The 17,176-nt window shown below is 35.0% G+C and overlaps 2 protein-coding genes and 1 pseudogene across 2 annotated transcripts; 1 reads left to right on the top strand and 2 right to left on the bottom strand.

The window, feature by feature from the left end:
* Positions 1–250: 250 nt before the first annotated feature.
* Positions 251–3,152, bottom strand: EMB3114 (Mitochondrial transcription termination factor family protein). Its single transcript, XM_085745108.1, has 2 exons — positions 2,776–3,152; positions 251–1,209 (listed from the first exon to the last, which is right to left on the bottom strand). Exons 1-2 carry the CDS (start codon positions 2,923–2,925, stop codon positions 373–375), a joined length of 987 nt encoding a protein of 328 aa, XP_085601234.1. The 5' UTR covers positions 2,926–3,152; the 3' UTR covers positions 251–372.
* Positions 3,153–3,925: 773 nt separating this feature from the next.
* Positions 3,926–8,028, top strand: SCI1 (splicing regulatory glutamine/lysine-rich-like protein). The gene is made up of 4 exons (XM_085745107.1): positions 3,926–4,074; positions 4,321–4,443; positions 6,858–6,913; positions 7,653–8,028. The coding sequence occupies exons 1-4, from the start codon at positions 4,020–4,022 to the stop codon at positions 7,878–7,880; spliced, it is 462 nt and encodes a 153-aa protein (XP_085601233.1). The 5' UTR covers positions 3,926–4,019; the 3' UTR covers positions 7,881–8,028.
* Positions 8,029–11,654: 3,626 nt separating this feature from the next.
* Positions 11,655–14,393, bottom strand: LOC146948979 (uncharacterized; annotated as a pseudogene).
* Between the last annotated feature and the right edge of the window lie 2,783 nt (positions 14,394–17,176).

Genomic DNA, 17,176 nt, shown 5'->3' with positions numbered 1-17,176 from the left:
ATACACCTCCGATGATAAAATGAATATTGCTTGAAACTTACAGGACAAAGATTGAGCTTAGTACTTCAGTAGAAGATATTATTGGTTAAGCCCGAATTAAAAGTTAGTACTCTATAGCTTAGTTCAACAAGTGTTCAATTAAGCACTGTACAGTCTCTTTGCCATTCGATTCTGATAGTTTAAGAACATTCTTTGTGATGTGAAGTGGTTGTTTTGGTATCAAAATCTGAGCTAAGGAACACCAAAGGAGTTTTAAGCAGGAGGTTCAAAATCTTATCCCTGTAAACTAACATAACCACTAACTTCCTAACATTATCTATCCATAAAAGAAAAAGTCACAAAAACAAGGTAAATATACAGAGCAATTGTAGTCTATACTTGATCAATATCACGGCCAGCACACCACAAAGGAGATGTTTTCAAGGGTGTTGAAGAATTTACAAATGCTTCTAATCTATTCTGAAATGCAACTTCACTAGTCTTTAATAATAAAGGAAGAGGAAAACACACACCCATTTCTACACACCGTTTATGTCGAGGCTTAATCCTATTCTCTAAGCTAAATGAGAAATAATGAGGAAATTCTTTCACCTCCTTCAAATCTCTCCCCATTTCCACCACAAAGTAATTGTATTTAGGCTCCAAATTATTCTTAATACTATAACAAAACAGCTGAGGAAATCTTCGAAACATCGATGTAGTGTCACGGCGAGAGAATCCGATATTTTCAAAGTATTCGATTCGGGGTATAAACTTGTCTTCGACACTACATGATAGCAAATGGGTGTGCTTGTTTACCTCTTCTATGCCAATACTTTGGAGGAAGTACATAGTAGGACGAAGTTGCTTATCAACATTGCAAATGATCAACCGAGGACGACGATTTATTACATGCTTGATATTTGAGCCACTTACACGAACTTCTCGGTGAAGGAACGTGAAGACGGGTATAATGTCTGAGACTTTGGTGGTAAGAATCTCCGGGCACATGCCAACCAAACGCCGAAACTCAATTGCAGAGAAATCCATTCCGGTAATGTATTCCACTGTGGATTTTATATCGTCAAGTGACGCAGTAACCAGCTTCGGATGATTTTCAATAAATGAGAAAGAGTCAATACCGATAGATTCTAGATACAAGACCTTTTTTTGGAAACCAGTATCAGTGTTGGGAGGTAGAGTTTGATTTGGACATCGCCATTTTACAACCTGTAATACATCAGAAGCACAGGAAATTACAAGCTGACGATAATTAATTATTAATCACCAATTCAACATGCAAGCAAATAGTTAATTCCTTTACTAAAGCATGAAATTAATGTGCATTTAACAGGAGGCGAAAATACCAAAGAAAGTATGTTATTGACACAGTAAAGTTTATCATGTAACGGATACTCAGTAGTCAGTATAGGATGGATGGGACGAAAGCAATATGCATATCAGAGGTTAAACCAGAGAACTGATATCACGAGGACAATTTGTCACTGCTATTACAGTCTTGTCATTAAAATTAATTCTTCTGTCAATATCCTAAGTGAACCATTGATCAAGTTTTTTACTCCTCTATAGCTTCTTGGTCTAATGGCTATAGCTTGAACTTGTTACACGCTATAAAAACACATGTTAAACACATACTCCCTCCATTTCAAAAAATAAGCAAATTTCACTTTTTAGGTTCATTCATTTAATGATGTATCATTAAATGAATGAACCTAAAAAGTGAATTTTGCTTATTTTTTGAAACGGAGGGAGTAACAAATAAAAACTCATCCCCCGTCGAAAGAATAAGGGTCGCATCGCCACAGAGCATAAAACTAAGGGCTTGTTTGCATTAGATGTTGTACAATTCCAACAATAGTTGAGCAAAAGGAGGAATTCCATTTACATCCGTTAATAAAATCCTAACCAAACACACTGTAATATAATGTCAATTTAGTCCTAGTCCCTAAACTATTTGTCAATTTGGTCCCTAAACTATTAAAATCAACTAAAAGGTCCTTAAACTATACTCTCATCCATCAATTTGGTCCCTGAGAGTATAGTTTATGGACCTTTTAGTTGATTTTAATAGTTTAGGGACTAAATTGGTGAGAGAGTGATAATTTAGGAACTAAATTGAATGTTTATTCAATTCAATTAATAAAAGGTCGTGTGTACCGTGTAACTATCCTGATAGCAAGAATCCTTAAGCACTTAAAAACCAAAGGGTAGCAACTTTATCCAAAATACAATCATGTACCAGCAATTTCCCCTATCAATAAGATTTAAGCACTCTCAAATGAACAACCCCAAAGCAAAATAAAAAGAAAAAACCTTAATCCTTCAAGAGGCAAAGAACACAACAGAATTCAACAATAAACGGCAAGACCCAAAAACATAACTAAATTCTTGCCAAGGACAACCAACAATGTCTTAGAATAATAGCTATTGCACAAATAAGCAAAAACAAGTAAGAGAAACCCAAACAGCCAAACTAGAGCATCATTCATTAATCAGAGAACCAATCAAGAAAAATCTAAAGTAGATCATTATTATAATATAAAGCAGATACTTAACCCAGTAATAAAAACTAAATTATCACACTATTAAGCATAAACCCAGTAATAAAAATGAAAACTTGAGCATTACTAAGCATAATAGACCCAGTAATAAAAATGAAAACTTGAACATAATTAAGCATAGACCGGGTAAGAAAAACCTAAACTTTAGCATTATTAAGCAGAGACCCAGTAAGAAAAATGAAAATTTGAAGATTATTGAGGTTGAAAGGCTAACCGTAGCTCTGACAAAGAAGGTAGGTCGTGAAGAATGGAAGGAAATGGAAGTAGGAACCCTAGAATGAAAGGGTTTGCAGAGACGAGTGAAGGATTTGGGAATGTGGTGATCGGTGGAAAACAAGGGTGTTGTAGCAGTAGCAGAACACATTTTGGTTGGTTAGAAATAGAAGAATGAAGAAGAAATGGTTGCGAATGAAATTTAGAAAATGAAATTAAAATTGAAAAAAATGGGTAATAGTGTTGAGATGGTGGGAGTGTGTTCTGGAACGGAGATTGGAGAAGTGATGGATGAGTGAGGAGATAGAGAGAATGCATGCGTGGCATTTCTTGTAGGTCCACTCTTTTCCTTCATCCTCTCATCCAAACCATACATACATTTTTCTTATATTTTTATTTGCATTTCAATCAAGAACTAAATAAATTTTTCATCATCTATCAAAAAATATTTGTCATTAAAAAAATTTAAGAAAAAAAAACATTCTTTAAACTGTTTTAGTTCATTATGTTTTTTTTAAAAAGCCAAATTGATATATTATAAAACACAAATTTATATATTATAAAACAGATGTTTTAGTTCATTATGTTAAATTAAATCAACGAGTTTTTCTATGTGCAAATTTATACATATTAAAAAGTTTAAAATAGTAACTTTACATTGAAACTTGTACAAATATACCACTTTTGGTTGGTTTAACATGTACAATATTGGATATGGTAGACAAATTTTAAATCAATATATATTTCAAGTGATTTTTCTTTAGACATATTTAATATTATAAAAAAATTCTTAAAAAATAAGCTCATAATTTAATTTTTGGAATTAGAATTTTTTTAGTTTTATCATAAACTTTTAAAATTAAAAAATTTAGAATTTTTAAAGATGATAAAACAACATTAAAAAACAACAGAGATTAAAATTGTTTGTAAATTTTTTAAAAGAATTCAAATCCAATATAAACGGTGGTTTGTGATATGTAAAAAAATAGACATCTAAAAACTTTGATATTGGGATATAAATTATTTATTTATTTTTTTGTATACAATAATTTTTTTAAGTTTTTTTTTTTTTTGTGATGAAACTTTATTTATAAGCAGTTAAAAAAAAAAACCAAAAATATATATGGGTAGGTAAATTGGATTAACTTACCACCGTAATCAAATTCGGGGAACAAACCTTGAAGGCTTGAACCTCAGGTGATTGTGTTAGCAGAGCACTTGTTTGGTTTCAATTTTGGATCGATCATGGGAAGCGATCGAAAATCAAAGAGAAGTTATCCTTCGCAATCCGAATCTGAAGGTACTTTTTTTTTTCTTCTTCTTTTTCTATTTTTCCTTTTCATTCTGCCATTTTTTACTGTGTATTGGAATAAAAGTAAATAATTAGGTTTCAAGAAAAATTTGAACTTTTTTGCAGTCAATAGTGATATTTGATTCACTTGTTCTTCAAAATAGTGAAATAAAATTGGGATATTTGATTTTTCTAAATTCTAATGTTGATATTGGTATAAATTGTTAATAATGTTAAGTGTTAATTGAGTGACAGATGAGAAGAAAAGCAAGAGGAAGAGAACTGTAGATGATGATGATGAGGAAAAGAAGAGCAGAAAGAGGGAAAAGAAAGAGAAAAGAAAGGATAAGAAGCATTCCAGAGATAAATCTGATAAAGGTAGTAGGTGATTATTTATTTATTGAGCTAAATTTGATTCAGACTCTTAGGACATGTTCGTTAAATAGCTGAATTAAACGCTTTAAGTGCTTATTTCTATAACAAAATCAAATGGTTTTAGTACAAGCTATAATTTGTTTTTATAAGTTATCTTGAAGAACTTATAGAAATAAGCTAGTCATACATAAATTGTTTCTGTAAGCTTTCCAAAGAGTCTCAAAAGGGCTTATGTCAGTAGTTGGTAATGATTAATTGGTTAATATTTTTTAGCGTTTAATCTTACTTTGTTCCTTTGCGGGACTTAGTAATGATTAATCATGTATCAGCTGCAGGACTTAGTTAGAAGTCGTTGAATTTCATTTTTGTTAATTGGACTGTTTACAATAACTCTTGATAACTCAATATGATAAGAATGTCCGACCTAGATATTTGTAAATTGGTAACTTTAAACTTGTATTTGTTTGTACGCAATGTTGTTTTCAAAGTGTTTTAGGTTGGGGTTCTTTATTTTATATAATAACACAACCATGTCTCTACTTAACTGAATTATTCTAAACAAAAGAACATTGGTACTGAAGGATTTATCAGTATTCTGTTTGACATGGAGGGTCTTAGGAGTTAGAACTTTTGTAAGGCTATGCTAGTTCTTCTAGGAATCAAGAGGATACTGGCTAGGTAGAGTAACTGCAGGGGTTTTGGGATCTCCAATGATCTAGTCAATAGACATGCTGATATTGTGCGTAAAATTGAATGTAGAATTCATGTTTGGCATTTTCCTTGAATCTTTTATATATATATATATATATATATATATATATATATATATATATATATATATATATATATATATATATATATAGATGCGCGAAAAGAAAGTTTGTACCAAAACATTAAGCAATCATTTTCCAGTTCTATAATGTAGAATATCCAGGCTTGCAATAACCTATAAATCATTTTTAGGTTTACTGCTTGAGGTTTTGAGCAAGGAAAAAACATGAAAGGAATGTTTCTGATCATTGTAAACAATAACATGTTTATAAAATATATTTCCAAAATTAATGGGACAAAGTATCTGTATAAGGCTATAAGCCATCCTTGTCTTGTGCCATTTCACTGCAAATTCAACTTGTTACCTATTCCTGTCTTTCCCTTTTGAATCATCGGTGTATTGAGTATCAAATCATAAACCAATCATTTCACTCCATGGCAAAATTAGTGATTGCTTTATGTTTGATTGGATATAGATTATGGGTCAGGCTTAACTAACCCTAAAAGCAAGCTCAAGGAGTGATAATAGTCCGCTGTTATAAGGTCTGCTTGGTCATATAGTTGAGCTCAACATGCCATTTCGCCTCTAGGATAGGACATGTAAAGTGTGAAATTTGCAAGACTACACACATAGGTTGCCCGACAAATCTAGGTGTGGAGAGTCTCATATTGGATGAGATGTGACCTGAAAATGTATTTAAAAGTAGGAGGTATCCTTCTTTTTACATATCGGTTTTGTAGGATTGAGTTAGGTCCAACTCAATTTTTAAGATAGAATCAGAACATATCTAAGATAAGGGAGAGCCTTGGCGCAATGGTAAAGTTGTATGTGTTGTAAGGGCATGGGTTCAAGTCTTGCAAACAGCCTCTTGTGTAAAAAACTGGGTAAGGCTGCTTACAGTATACCAAATGGTGGGACCGCTTGCCAGACCCTGCGTATGTGGGAGCTTTGTGCACCGGCTGCCCTTTTTTTTATCAGAACATATCTAAGATCTGTTATGCTACTCATGATCGGGTCACTCATTCTCCAAATGTCCAGTCTTGGACGTGAGGGTAGTGTGTTGACTGTTGAAAGTTCCCCATTCAATGAGATATGGTCCGAGATGTCTTTATAATTAGGAGGCATCTATCACCTTATAAGTCGATTTTGTCGGGTTAAGTTAGGTTCCCACCTTATAAATCGATTTTGTCGGGTTAAGTTAGGTTCTCACCTTATAAGTTAATTTTGTTGGCTTAAGTTAGGTTCAACCCAAACTTCTAAGATTGGGATATGCTTCTAGTAGCTGCACTGAAGGTAATCTAGGACGTACTATGATAAAGGAGGTTACGATTCCGATATGGAAGCAGAGTCTCCCAGACTGCAAACATTGGTACCATCTTAGAATCTGACTTATGTCTAAATCACCCTCAAAAGTTAGCTCAATGAGTGAAGGATTGTCTAAGCCTTATAAAGATTACGTTGGCCACATCACTGGTCAATGTAAGATCTCAACAAGTATTCAGTCATAGAAATGAAGTTATATTGGATTATAAAATGACATTTTATAATCATATGCAGGAAAAAGAATAAATTCTCTTTTGAAAGATTATATTTTTACGTTGTTATAATATTTTATTTTTATATTGACATTCTGTTGTTATTTCAGATAAGAAGTTAAAAGACAAGCACAAAAGTAAACGCAGCAAAAGTGAAAGAAACATGGTGAGTTGTGTTCCCACTCCCAATACTACTACTAATAATGCTACATCCAGAAGAAAAATCTTTTATCACTTCTTGCCATGCTGAATATTTGGTATCCGATCCTTTTTGGTGCTGTTATATTTTCTTTTTACGGAAATCATTTATATGAGTATTTGTTAATTCAACTCTGCCATCCTGTTTTACCAGTGTTGCCTTTCTGCTGAATTTGTTTATATTTTTAGGTTATTTGTACAGAGAAAAATCTAGATAAATAACACAAAATCAATTCAGAACCACATGCTGCAACTGACAGTTCAAGAGTATAGGTTTTTCTTATTTTGAAGACTTCTTTTGAAAAATTGTGGATGAGGGAAATTTTTATTAAGTAAGGTGACATTAATGGTCATTTTTACAAACCATCCTTGAGGGGATTCGAACTCCGTCCATTGAGCTAGCATCTCATAGACTGTATTTTGAAGACTCCGTGTATGTTTGGAATCACAGCAAGTTTAACAAAATCACGGTGTCACCGTGGTTTTGTTAAATCTCCAAAGCATAGCTTTTGCGAAAAATCAGTCACGCCTTGATTCTATCAAACTCACCGCAAATCCAAACATATTAAAAAAGGAACATGATTTCTTGTTGATTGTGACATGTTACTATCCTGTTATTTATATGAAGTAGTCAGAAACTCTGATTGTTGAGGTTATTTATCTAGTGGTTTGTTGGTATTTATGGCATATCTTTATTTCAAATGTAGGATTTTCAAGAATTGTCCGGTGATGACTATTTTGCTAAGAATAATGAGTTTGCTACCTGGCTGAAAGAAGAGAAGAATGTGTTTTTCTCTGATCTGTTATCAGAGTCAGCACGTGAGTTGTTTGCAGAATTTGTCAAAGCTTGGAATAAAGGAAAGCTTGAATCGAATTACTATGAAGGCATTAAAACTGCGCCTCGCACAGCCCATAAATGGAAAATCAAAAAGTAGATTTGAAGAAAGAGCAGTCATTTTGATCCAATCTCTATAAACCCTTTGTTTAGATTTCCTATGTAACAGTTACTAACAACTGACTTGAAACTCAGTAAGTATAGATGTTATTTATCTATATAAATTTCGTAGTTCACACTTGTATCAATCTTTAAGTGTGTTGGTTGTTGGCGGCGCCAAAAAGAAAAGGTATAAAAAGCAGAGAATGGATGGAGTTGAAACAAAAAAAAAAAAAAAAATGGGGGATTCAGGTTATGATTTGCAGAGTGACGGATAAGCATACCAATTTCCCTTTTGTGTCTTTATGTGAATCAGTGTGCCTGTTGTGTGAATCGGTAAGGCCACTACACATATCAACCAATATGTGTGCCACATTTGTCTTACATGATAAAGGTGTTTTGATAATTATATCATTTCTTTAAATAAGTATTCCTAGCAAAATAAATTATCGACCAAACACAATTGTTAAACATTCTTTGGAATAAAATTGACGTGTGATATTCCAAGGAAAATCAATCCTGGGTATAATTTTTTTGTAACCTTGAACAAACGCCCCCTTGTACTTTAAGAAACACCATTTCATTGTTAATATACAAAACCAACAGCAGTCAAATCATGCTCAATCTGAACAACTGAAGGTCTAATTGTAAGAGAAAACGAGTATTGACTATCTCCCATGATGGATGATAAACCTCTACAACACAACAAAACCCTATAATCACAATAAAAAAAAGTTGAACTTAAAACCACTTCTACAATCAAAAAAGTTCATTACCCTAACGCACTCGCTTTCAAACTCGTGAAGCTTCTAGAACTTCAACTTCTGATTCAAATGCAAATCAAAACGGTTAATCATCTCCTTCCCTCAGGTTCTTCCCGAGGGAATCAACGGTCCATCCAATTCTCTGATCTTATTCGAAATCAAAAGTCCTCTTCTTCATTCACTTAAGGTTGAATCTGAAGAGATTATGTTTCTTTCGCTATGCGAAGTGATAGATTTATTTGCTGATAGGTTGACCAATGTTCTCTTGGTGGATAGGTGGAGCTTCTTGAGTATGTTATCGTTTGTTTTTCCGATGAAGCGCAATTGGAGAATAAGAAATGGCTTTTGTTGTTATCGGAATTACCGGTGGATGTTGTGAATGAGAGTTTTTGTTGAATCAAGGAAATTTTGATCTTGTATTTGTGAGTATCTTGGAATGGATTTATATGGACAAGGAATTGAATGGATTGGTCTACAATGCATCAATTTCGTTGATGTTATTGTCGAAGGATCTTGAGAGAACAAATGTATGCGATTTTTTGTTGCCAAATGTGTTGAATGTTATCGATGAACACAGGGAAGAAGAGGTTTTGGTGAATAGGGTTAAGTGATTGGGTGATTTAGTGACCTTGGATGATGGAAGTATCTTTGAGGGAACACATCGCGAATTGTCTTGGTGCATGATTCGAGTAGCGGAGATGGAAGGTGCAAGCAAGGAGGACTGTTTTGGTGCATCGCTATACTTGTCATTGCTTCAATTGCAGAGAAAAAAGTATGATGGTATGGATAAATTGAAGTAGATAAAATAGTCACAAGAAAGGGGGGGTTTGAATTGTGACCCTTTAAAAATTATCCTGAAACTTAAAGGTTATTCTCAAGTAGTTTACTTGGAATGGTTAAGTTAACTTTCTGAACTCAGAACGTTCTGAAGTTCATACACAGAAACTGATTAATAAAGTAAATGTGTTGGTGTGTGTTGTGTATACTGAAATTAAAGAGTATAAGGAAGAAAGAAAGAACACACAGAGATTTATAGAGGTTCACCCAATGTGGGCTAGTCCTCTCCTCACAATCTTGTGAGAGTTTCCACTATGATGCTTGAGATAACCTCTCAAGTCCTGCACCTTACAATCTTTGTTCACCTGAACAATTACAATCCTGTATTCTCTAAGCCTCAGCAGGCTTGCACCTTCTTGCTAAGTTACCCACTTAGACTTTTACAACCTTTGCTCAAACTAACACTTTAGTACCCCTAAAGCTAGATGAGACTTAGTTACAATTTGTATGGAAGTTGAATGTTTGTGAATCAAACAGAGGAGGAAGAAGAGAGAGGAGTTATCTTAGAGATAACAAAGAGTATTGATTTGCACTAAGTAATGAAAGCCTTAGAGATTGATCAATTTCAGTTTGCAAGAGCTTCAAACAAAATCAAAGTTGTTTTCTTGTATGCTTTGCAATGGTGCAAGTAATGCTGAGCCTTTGAACTGTATTTATAGAGTCCTTGGGCTCAAATAGCCGTTGTGAGGTGTCCAATGGTGTTATGCCATGTGTCCTGGGTCCCACAAGCTTTTACTTGAAATTCTGGGCAAACATTCTGATCTCTGATGAACTTCAGAATGTTGTTGCGTTCATGATGATCTTCATCTGGGTTCATCATGTTCTTCATCTGGGTTCATCATATATGAATGAACATATGAAGTTCTGGGCGTGTCATATGCTTTTCATATGAATTTCTGGGCAATAACCAAAGTATGGACTTTGCTTCATACTTCAGAAAGTTCAGTTGCCAGATCTGCCTTGGAACTTGGTGCAGGAGGATATAGTGGGATTCTGCATCTTCATACACAGGCTTTGAGAGATTGTGTGGTCCTTGTTCTGTACCAACTCTCATACGTGTCTATCTCTGATTGAGCAAGATAGATTTGCTTTGCTTTTGCTTTTGCTTTTCACCTACTGTACTGTTCATAAAGTAGGCCTGTGCTGAGCTGAACATTCTGATCATCAGAATGTTCCATTTGTTTCACTTAGGATGATTTGTAAGACTACCATTTGATGTAATCAAATCCTAATAGTGAAACACAATGAAGAGCAGTAAATATAACATCTAGGATGATATTCCCTTGTGGAATATTCCTAGGACTTTAATGTTCATAGTCTTAAATGAACATAAAGTATCCTTTTTGACATAATCCTTGTATATGCCTTTATTGCTTGATTGATCCATGCAAAAGTACTTCTCTTGACATTTATTTATGTCACATGTGCCTTGCATGACCTTGATCCATGTTCTTGAGATTCTGGGCTTGTATAAAAGCAACCTTCTGATCTCTTGTGCGAACATTCTGATCTCTGAGCAACATTCTGATCTAACTTTCTGACCTCAGTGTTAGATCTTGAATTCAAATGTCCTTTGATTTCTTTATTCTTGGTATGATTTAAACCTTGTTCCTGTCTTAGTAAAACACTCAAGAGCACAAGTTAAATACCAAGGAATTAATCAAAGTCCATTAATTCTTTAATCATATTGGTTTATTATCTTTAAAATTAATTAGGGATTTTGCCTCAACAATCTCCCCCTTTTTGAAGATGATAAACCTATGATTTAGGATTAAGGATTTTGATTATATATGAAGAATAACAGAGCTTGAAAATTTATTTTAATGCTCCCCCTCATTTTTATAATTCATTATGCAGAGTTTTTAAGAACTTTAAAAAGCTCCCCCTCAATTTCATAATTCATTGCATAAAATAAAAAATATGCAGATTTGAACCAAACTCAATATCATTCATTAATGTAAAGCATGAAGTACAATTACATGAATATATGGTTCAAAAACAAAAAGAAATTCAAAGCATGTGATCAGGCAAAAAGTGAAGTTTCTAACTCCAATAACTAGTGATCACTAGACCTACTTAGGGCCTAAAACTAAGAAAAACTTAAGACTTAAATCCTAAAGCTTCTCCCCCTTTAGTCATCTGCAAAAAGGATAGGGATCAGGATGATAAATGATTCAGGGAGTTGAATCCCCAGAATCTGAGGATGGTTCAGACTCAAACACAGATGGATCATCAAAAACTGGTGGATCAATGGCCAGACCAGGAGCATGGACTTTGACAGTTCAATCAGCCAAAGCACAGACAATTTTGTGTGTCTTGGTGGAGACCCTGAGTGCCCTTGAGGCTAACTTCTCAGCCCTTGAAGGCTTGGCAGGTGCAGCAGGTGGACCAGCATCAGAAGCTTCAGCCTTCTCTTTGTTGGCAGACACAAAGGTATTGAGGGAGTCAAAAAGAGCAGCCATATTAGGAAGCTTGCTTGTGGTGGTAGTTTTCATTGGTGGTGGTGGTGGAGTGTATGAGGGAATGGTGTCTGGAGTTGGAAGGTTAGAAACCAAAAAGTTGCTTGCACCAGCAACAGATCCCATTGTGGAGGATGAGAGGTTAACATTCTGACCAGTTTGAGCCATGAGCTGTACCTCAGCAGAGGGCAAAGATCCTGAGGCCATAGGCACTGGATCTGCTGACAGCTGGCTAACTTGAGCAAGAAGAGGCTCATTTGATGCATTCAAACCAGCAGAGATTTGAACATTCTGACTGACTGGAACATCTTCAGCAGGAATTTCAACATTCTGAGCTTCAGAGATTTCAACATTCTGACCTGCAGCTGGTTCCTGAACATGTTGAGTGGTGTCCTGACCATCTTGGAACACTTCATTGTTGAAGTCAGTGTTGACATCTTCAATGTTGAGATCAAACCCAGTTGTGAACTCCATTTGTTCAACTTGAACATCTTTCTCCATAGACATGTTTGAAGCTAAAATTTCTGCCACTTCCTGAGTATCTTCATCAACATTCTGAGCTATCTTCTCAGTATTTTCTTCAACTCTTTGATTTGGATCAACAGAGTTTTCCTTACCAGCCATCTGAGATATACCTTCATGAATCTCAGTTGCTTGCTTAACATTCTCAGCTTCCCTTTGAAGAGATGGATCATCATCCTTCTGAGCATCATCTTCAATCATTGATTCACCAATCAAGGCTTTGAACTGAGAGCTTCCTTCTTGAACTATCTCCTTTGCAAGTTGAGAAACTTGAGAAAACAACTCCAAAGCTGGTGGAGAGGGAGGTCTGACTTCTGCATTCTTAGGAGGTTCATTTCTGATTTCTTCTACCTTTCTTTTCTTCCTAGTTGTCTGAACCTTCTGAGCAGTAGATCTCTTAGTAGATCCAGAAGTGCCAGAGTTTGTGAAAGATGGCATGTTTGAGGTGGTGATGCGTAGCTGACCTAGTGTTTTGGATGTGAATTTCATGAAATCAAGCTTTCGGTTTTCTCCTTCAAGAGGCACCTTTGCTTTCTGAAAGATGGGGGTTAAGTGCATCCCATAAGGTAACCCAGCAACAGTTTGTTTCATGGCCAAGCAGGAATCTATCATATGTTGAATGATGATGAAACAGAGGTTCAATTTGGTTTTGGTCAAGAGGTGGTAGATGATGCATAGATCCATATCAGAAATAACATCAACAGATCCACACTTAGGGACTAAGGTGTGCCTAACCATATTATGAAGGATTTTTGGAATATCTTCTAGATTTGTGGAGTTAAAAGTGCGGTTTTCTTTGGTGTATTTGACTATGAGTTGATTACGGTTAACCCTAACATCATTATACCATGAGCAAGAAAACAGTTTGTTACCTTCATTAGGAATTTTCAAAGCTTTAGAGAGGAAATCTTGAGTGATAGTGATCTGAACTCCTTTTACAGAAGAGATGAGAAAGTTCTCATTTTCCTTTTTCTTCTGCTTCACAACCAGGTTGGTGTAGAACTCTCTGACCAAACCTTCATATGTGTGTTCTTGTAGAGACACAAAGTTAGTCCAGCCTTGTGGATCAGTGAACTTCTTCAGGTTCCATCCTTTTGTCTCCAAGCTTTCAAACTCAAAATACTTTGTTCTGCTTATTGGTCTGAGAGCAATCTTTTCTGCTCTTTGAGCTTTTAGAATAGCAGCAACTCTAGCAATGTCTTTTCCTTTGCCATGCTTTTTAGGAGAAATTTTCTCCTCTTCTTCAGGAGTCTTTTCTTCAGACTCTTCCTCATCATTCTCATCATCATCTTCCTGAGATGATGAACTTCCTTTTGATGGAGAGGGAGTGGCAACTTTCTTTCCTTTCTTTGAGTGTACTCTCATGGATTTCACTATTTCAGAGAGAGTTTGCTCAGAGTCTTCTTCCAATTTTTCTTCCTTTTCAGGAATTTCCATTTCTTCTTCTGGATCCTCTTCAGAATCTTCTTCTCTTTCATCATCACTTGATTCTGTCTTCTTCTCTTCGTCAGAGACAAGATTCACATGTGAGACCTTAGGTTCCTTTGATGAATGCTTCATCCTAGATGATCTTCTAGTAGGAATAGGTCTGGGTTTGGTGATGGGTTTCTTAGAGGCTTTTGATTTTGAGGATTTGGGTGGATCAAAAGCAGGATAGACCACATCTGGAAGAACAGTGTGAACAGGGGTTTCACTTAGTGGTTGTTGATCAGAGGATTGACCAGCAGCAGCGTTTGGTGGTGGTGATTGAGAACGTTCCACTTGTGGAACTTCATTATCAGAGAGTTTTGAAGTGGTTTTTGTTCTTGCCATTTTCTTCGTAAGCGAGAGAGAGAAACAGAGGGTTTGTGAGTTTTGAGAGTGAGAAGAAAGAAGTTTTGGATTGAGATAGTTGTGAAATAATCAGAGGTGGTTACTGATTATATAGACCAAACGTGCAGAAGGAAAAGAAAGAGAGAAAGGAAATGATGGCAGTTTTGCATTGGAAAAGATGAAACTGCAGAAAAGTAACGGTCAGAGGAGAGAGAGAAAAAAGTAGCCGTTTGTGGGAAATGGAAGGGATTGGTTGATTTGATAGTTCAGGTTTTACATGGTGATTAAACCTTAAACTCATCTTCTTATAACCAAACATTAAATGCTTGAGATTATAGAAGGATTTTTGGAGAAAGTCAACACAGAATCTTACGCATGAGATAGTTGACCCAGAAATCAAGTTTTGAATATAACTGAGTTTTGTGGACATCCTGAAAGGATGAAACTCAGATGAAAAAACTTGTGAATGTTGATTGAATGAATGTTAGGATGAACATTCTGATCATATGAACATTCTGACCTGATGAACATTCTGAACTCAAGAACATTCTGAGCTTAGGAACATTCTGAACTCAGGAACATTCTGATGAATGTTCTGATTATGATAGATCTATCTGATTTGCATCAGATGACATCAAGGGGTTTAGTCTAAGGCCCTTAGTGATCTGTAATCAATCTTTATTGGGATTTTTCATGATTGACAATTTTTCTTTAAGAAAATTGAATCTATCCTCAACAAGGGGTTTTGTGAAAATGTCAGCTAGTTGATTTTCAGTATCAACAAAGCTTAATGCAATATTCTTTTTCTGAACATTGTCTCTAATGAAATGATGCTTTATTTCAATATGTTTAGACCTAGAATGCTGAATAGGATTCTTAGAAAGATTAATTGCACTTGTATTATCACAAAAAATAGGAACACTTGTGTACCTTAATGAGTAATCTTCCAACTGATTTCTTACCCATAAAATTTGAGAGCAACAACTAGCTGCAGATACATACTCAGCTTCAGTTGTGGAGAGAGCAATGGTGTTTTGCTTTCTGCAAGACCATCCAATCAATGCTTGTCCCAAGAATTGACATGATCCACTTGTACTCTTCCTCTCAACTTTGTCTCCAGCATAGTCAGCATCACAATATGCTACAAGATCAAAACTAGAACCTTTTCTATACCAAAGGCCAAGATCAGTAGTACCTACTAGATATCTAAAAATCCTTTTAACTGCAGTTAAATGGGATTCTTTTGCACAAGTTTGAAATCTAGCACATAAACCTACTGCAAACATAATGTCAGGTCTGCTAGCAGTCAAATATAATAATGAGCCTATCATGCCTCTATATTCTTTTTCAGAAATAGATTTTCCACTCTCATCCTTATCTAAACTTGAAGATGGATGCATAGGGGTGACCATGATTTTTGCCTCATTCATTTTATATTTCTTAAGAATGTCTTTGACATATTTTTCTTGACTTATGAAAATTCCATTTGGATGTTGTTTGATTTGTAAACCAAGGAAGAAACCAAGTTCACCCATCATGCTCATCTCAAATTCACTTTGCATAAGGTTGGAAAATTCTTCACACATTTTCATTTTGGTGGCACCAAAAATAATATCATCCACATAAACTTGAACAATAAGTAAGTCAGAGTCATGTGTTTTTCTAAAAAGTGTGGTATCAATTTTTCCTCTTGAAAAACCATTTTCAATTAAAAATGTGCTAAGTCTGTCATACCAAGCTCTAGGAGCTTGTTTAAGACCATAGAGTGCTTTAGTGAGTTTGAAAACATGATCTGGTTTTTCTTTACTTATGAAACCAGGAGGTTGACTTACATAAACTTCCTCATTTAGAAAACCATTTAAAAATGCACTTTTAACATCCATTTGAAAAAGTTTAATGCTTTTATGTGCAGCATATGCAAGGAGAATTCTGATGGCTTCTAACCTTGCCACTGGTGCAAAGGTCTCATCATAGTCAATACCTTCTTGTTGGTTGTAACCTTGAGCAACTAACCTTGCTTTGTTTCTGACAACCTTACCATTTTCATCAAGCTTGTTTCTGAAAACCCATCTTGTTCCAATGATGGTTTTCTCTTGATTATTTGGAACCAGGTTCCAAACTTTGTTCCTTTCAAACTGAGAAAGTTCCTCCTTCATGGCCTCAATCCAGGAATCATCAATAATAGCTTCATTGATTGACTTGGGTTCCATTTGAGAGATCATTGCCATGTTGGTATCTTGAAAGGACAATCTGGTTCTTACACCATCAGTTGTGCTTCCAATGATTTGATCTACAGGATGGTCTCCTACCATTCTCCAACTTCTTGGTGGAGTTTGGAAGGTTTGATCCTGAACATTCTGATCATCTTCTTTCTCAACTGAAGTGTCAATGTTCTGACTGGGAACATTCTGAAGTGTTGGCACTTCTGTGTCTTCACTTTCTTTTGGTTGAGAATGTTCATCATATTCATCAAATATGACATGCATACTAATTTCAACTGTCTGGGTTTTTAGATTGTACACTCTATAACCTTTAGAAGTTGTAGAGTATCCTAAAAAGATAGCTTTATCTGATTTAGGATCAAACTTACCCAATTTTTCTTTATTGTTCAGAATGTAGCAATAACAGCCAAATATGTGAAAATAAGATATGCTAGGTTTAATGTTTTTCCAGAGTTCATATGGAGTTTTATTAAGAACTTTTCTTATTGAAACTCTATTCAAAATGTAGCAAGATGTGTTAATGGCTTCTGCCCAAAAATAATCTTCAACATTTGATTCATTTAACATTGTTCTAGCCATTTCTTGTAAAGTCCTATTTTTTCTTTCAACAACTCCATTTTGTTGTGGAGTTCTTGCACAAGAAAAATTATGTTTAATACCATTTTCATCAAAGAATGTTTT

The sequence above is a fragment of the Medicago sativa genome, chromosome 2 (assembly GCF_051527215.1).
Source record: "Medicago sativa cultivar Bolivia chromosome 2, Bolivia_mono, whole genome shotgun sequence".
Lineage (NCBI taxonomy): Eukaryota > Viridiplantae > Streptophyta > Magnoliopsida > Fabales > Fabaceae > Medicago > Medicago sativa.
This window is presented reverse-complemented; position numbering and strand designations above follow the sequence as displayed.

Bases quoted from the DNA above. Each gene is read 5' to 3' on its own strand.
- EMB3114 (XM_085745108.1), bottom strand. From the start codon at position 2,925: ATGTGTTCTGCTACTGCTACAACACCCTTGTTTTCCACCGATCACCAC. The intron at 1,210-2,775 runs GTTAGCCTTTCA...GATGTATTACAG, and splicing joins CCTTCTTTGTCAGAGCTACG to GTTGTAAAATGGCGATGTCC.
- SCI1 (XM_085745107.1), top strand. From the start codon at position 4,020: ATGGGAAGCGATCGAAAATCAAAGAGAAGTTATCCTTCGCAATCCGAA. The intron at 4,075-4,320 runs GTACTTTTTTTT...ATTGAGTGACAG, and splicing joins TTCGCAATCCGAATCTGAAG to ATGAGAAGAAAAGCAAGAGG. The intron at 4,444-6,857 runs GTAGTAGGTGAT...TTGTTATTTCAG, and splicing joins CAGAGATAAATCTGATAAAG to ATAAGAAGTTAAAAGACAAG.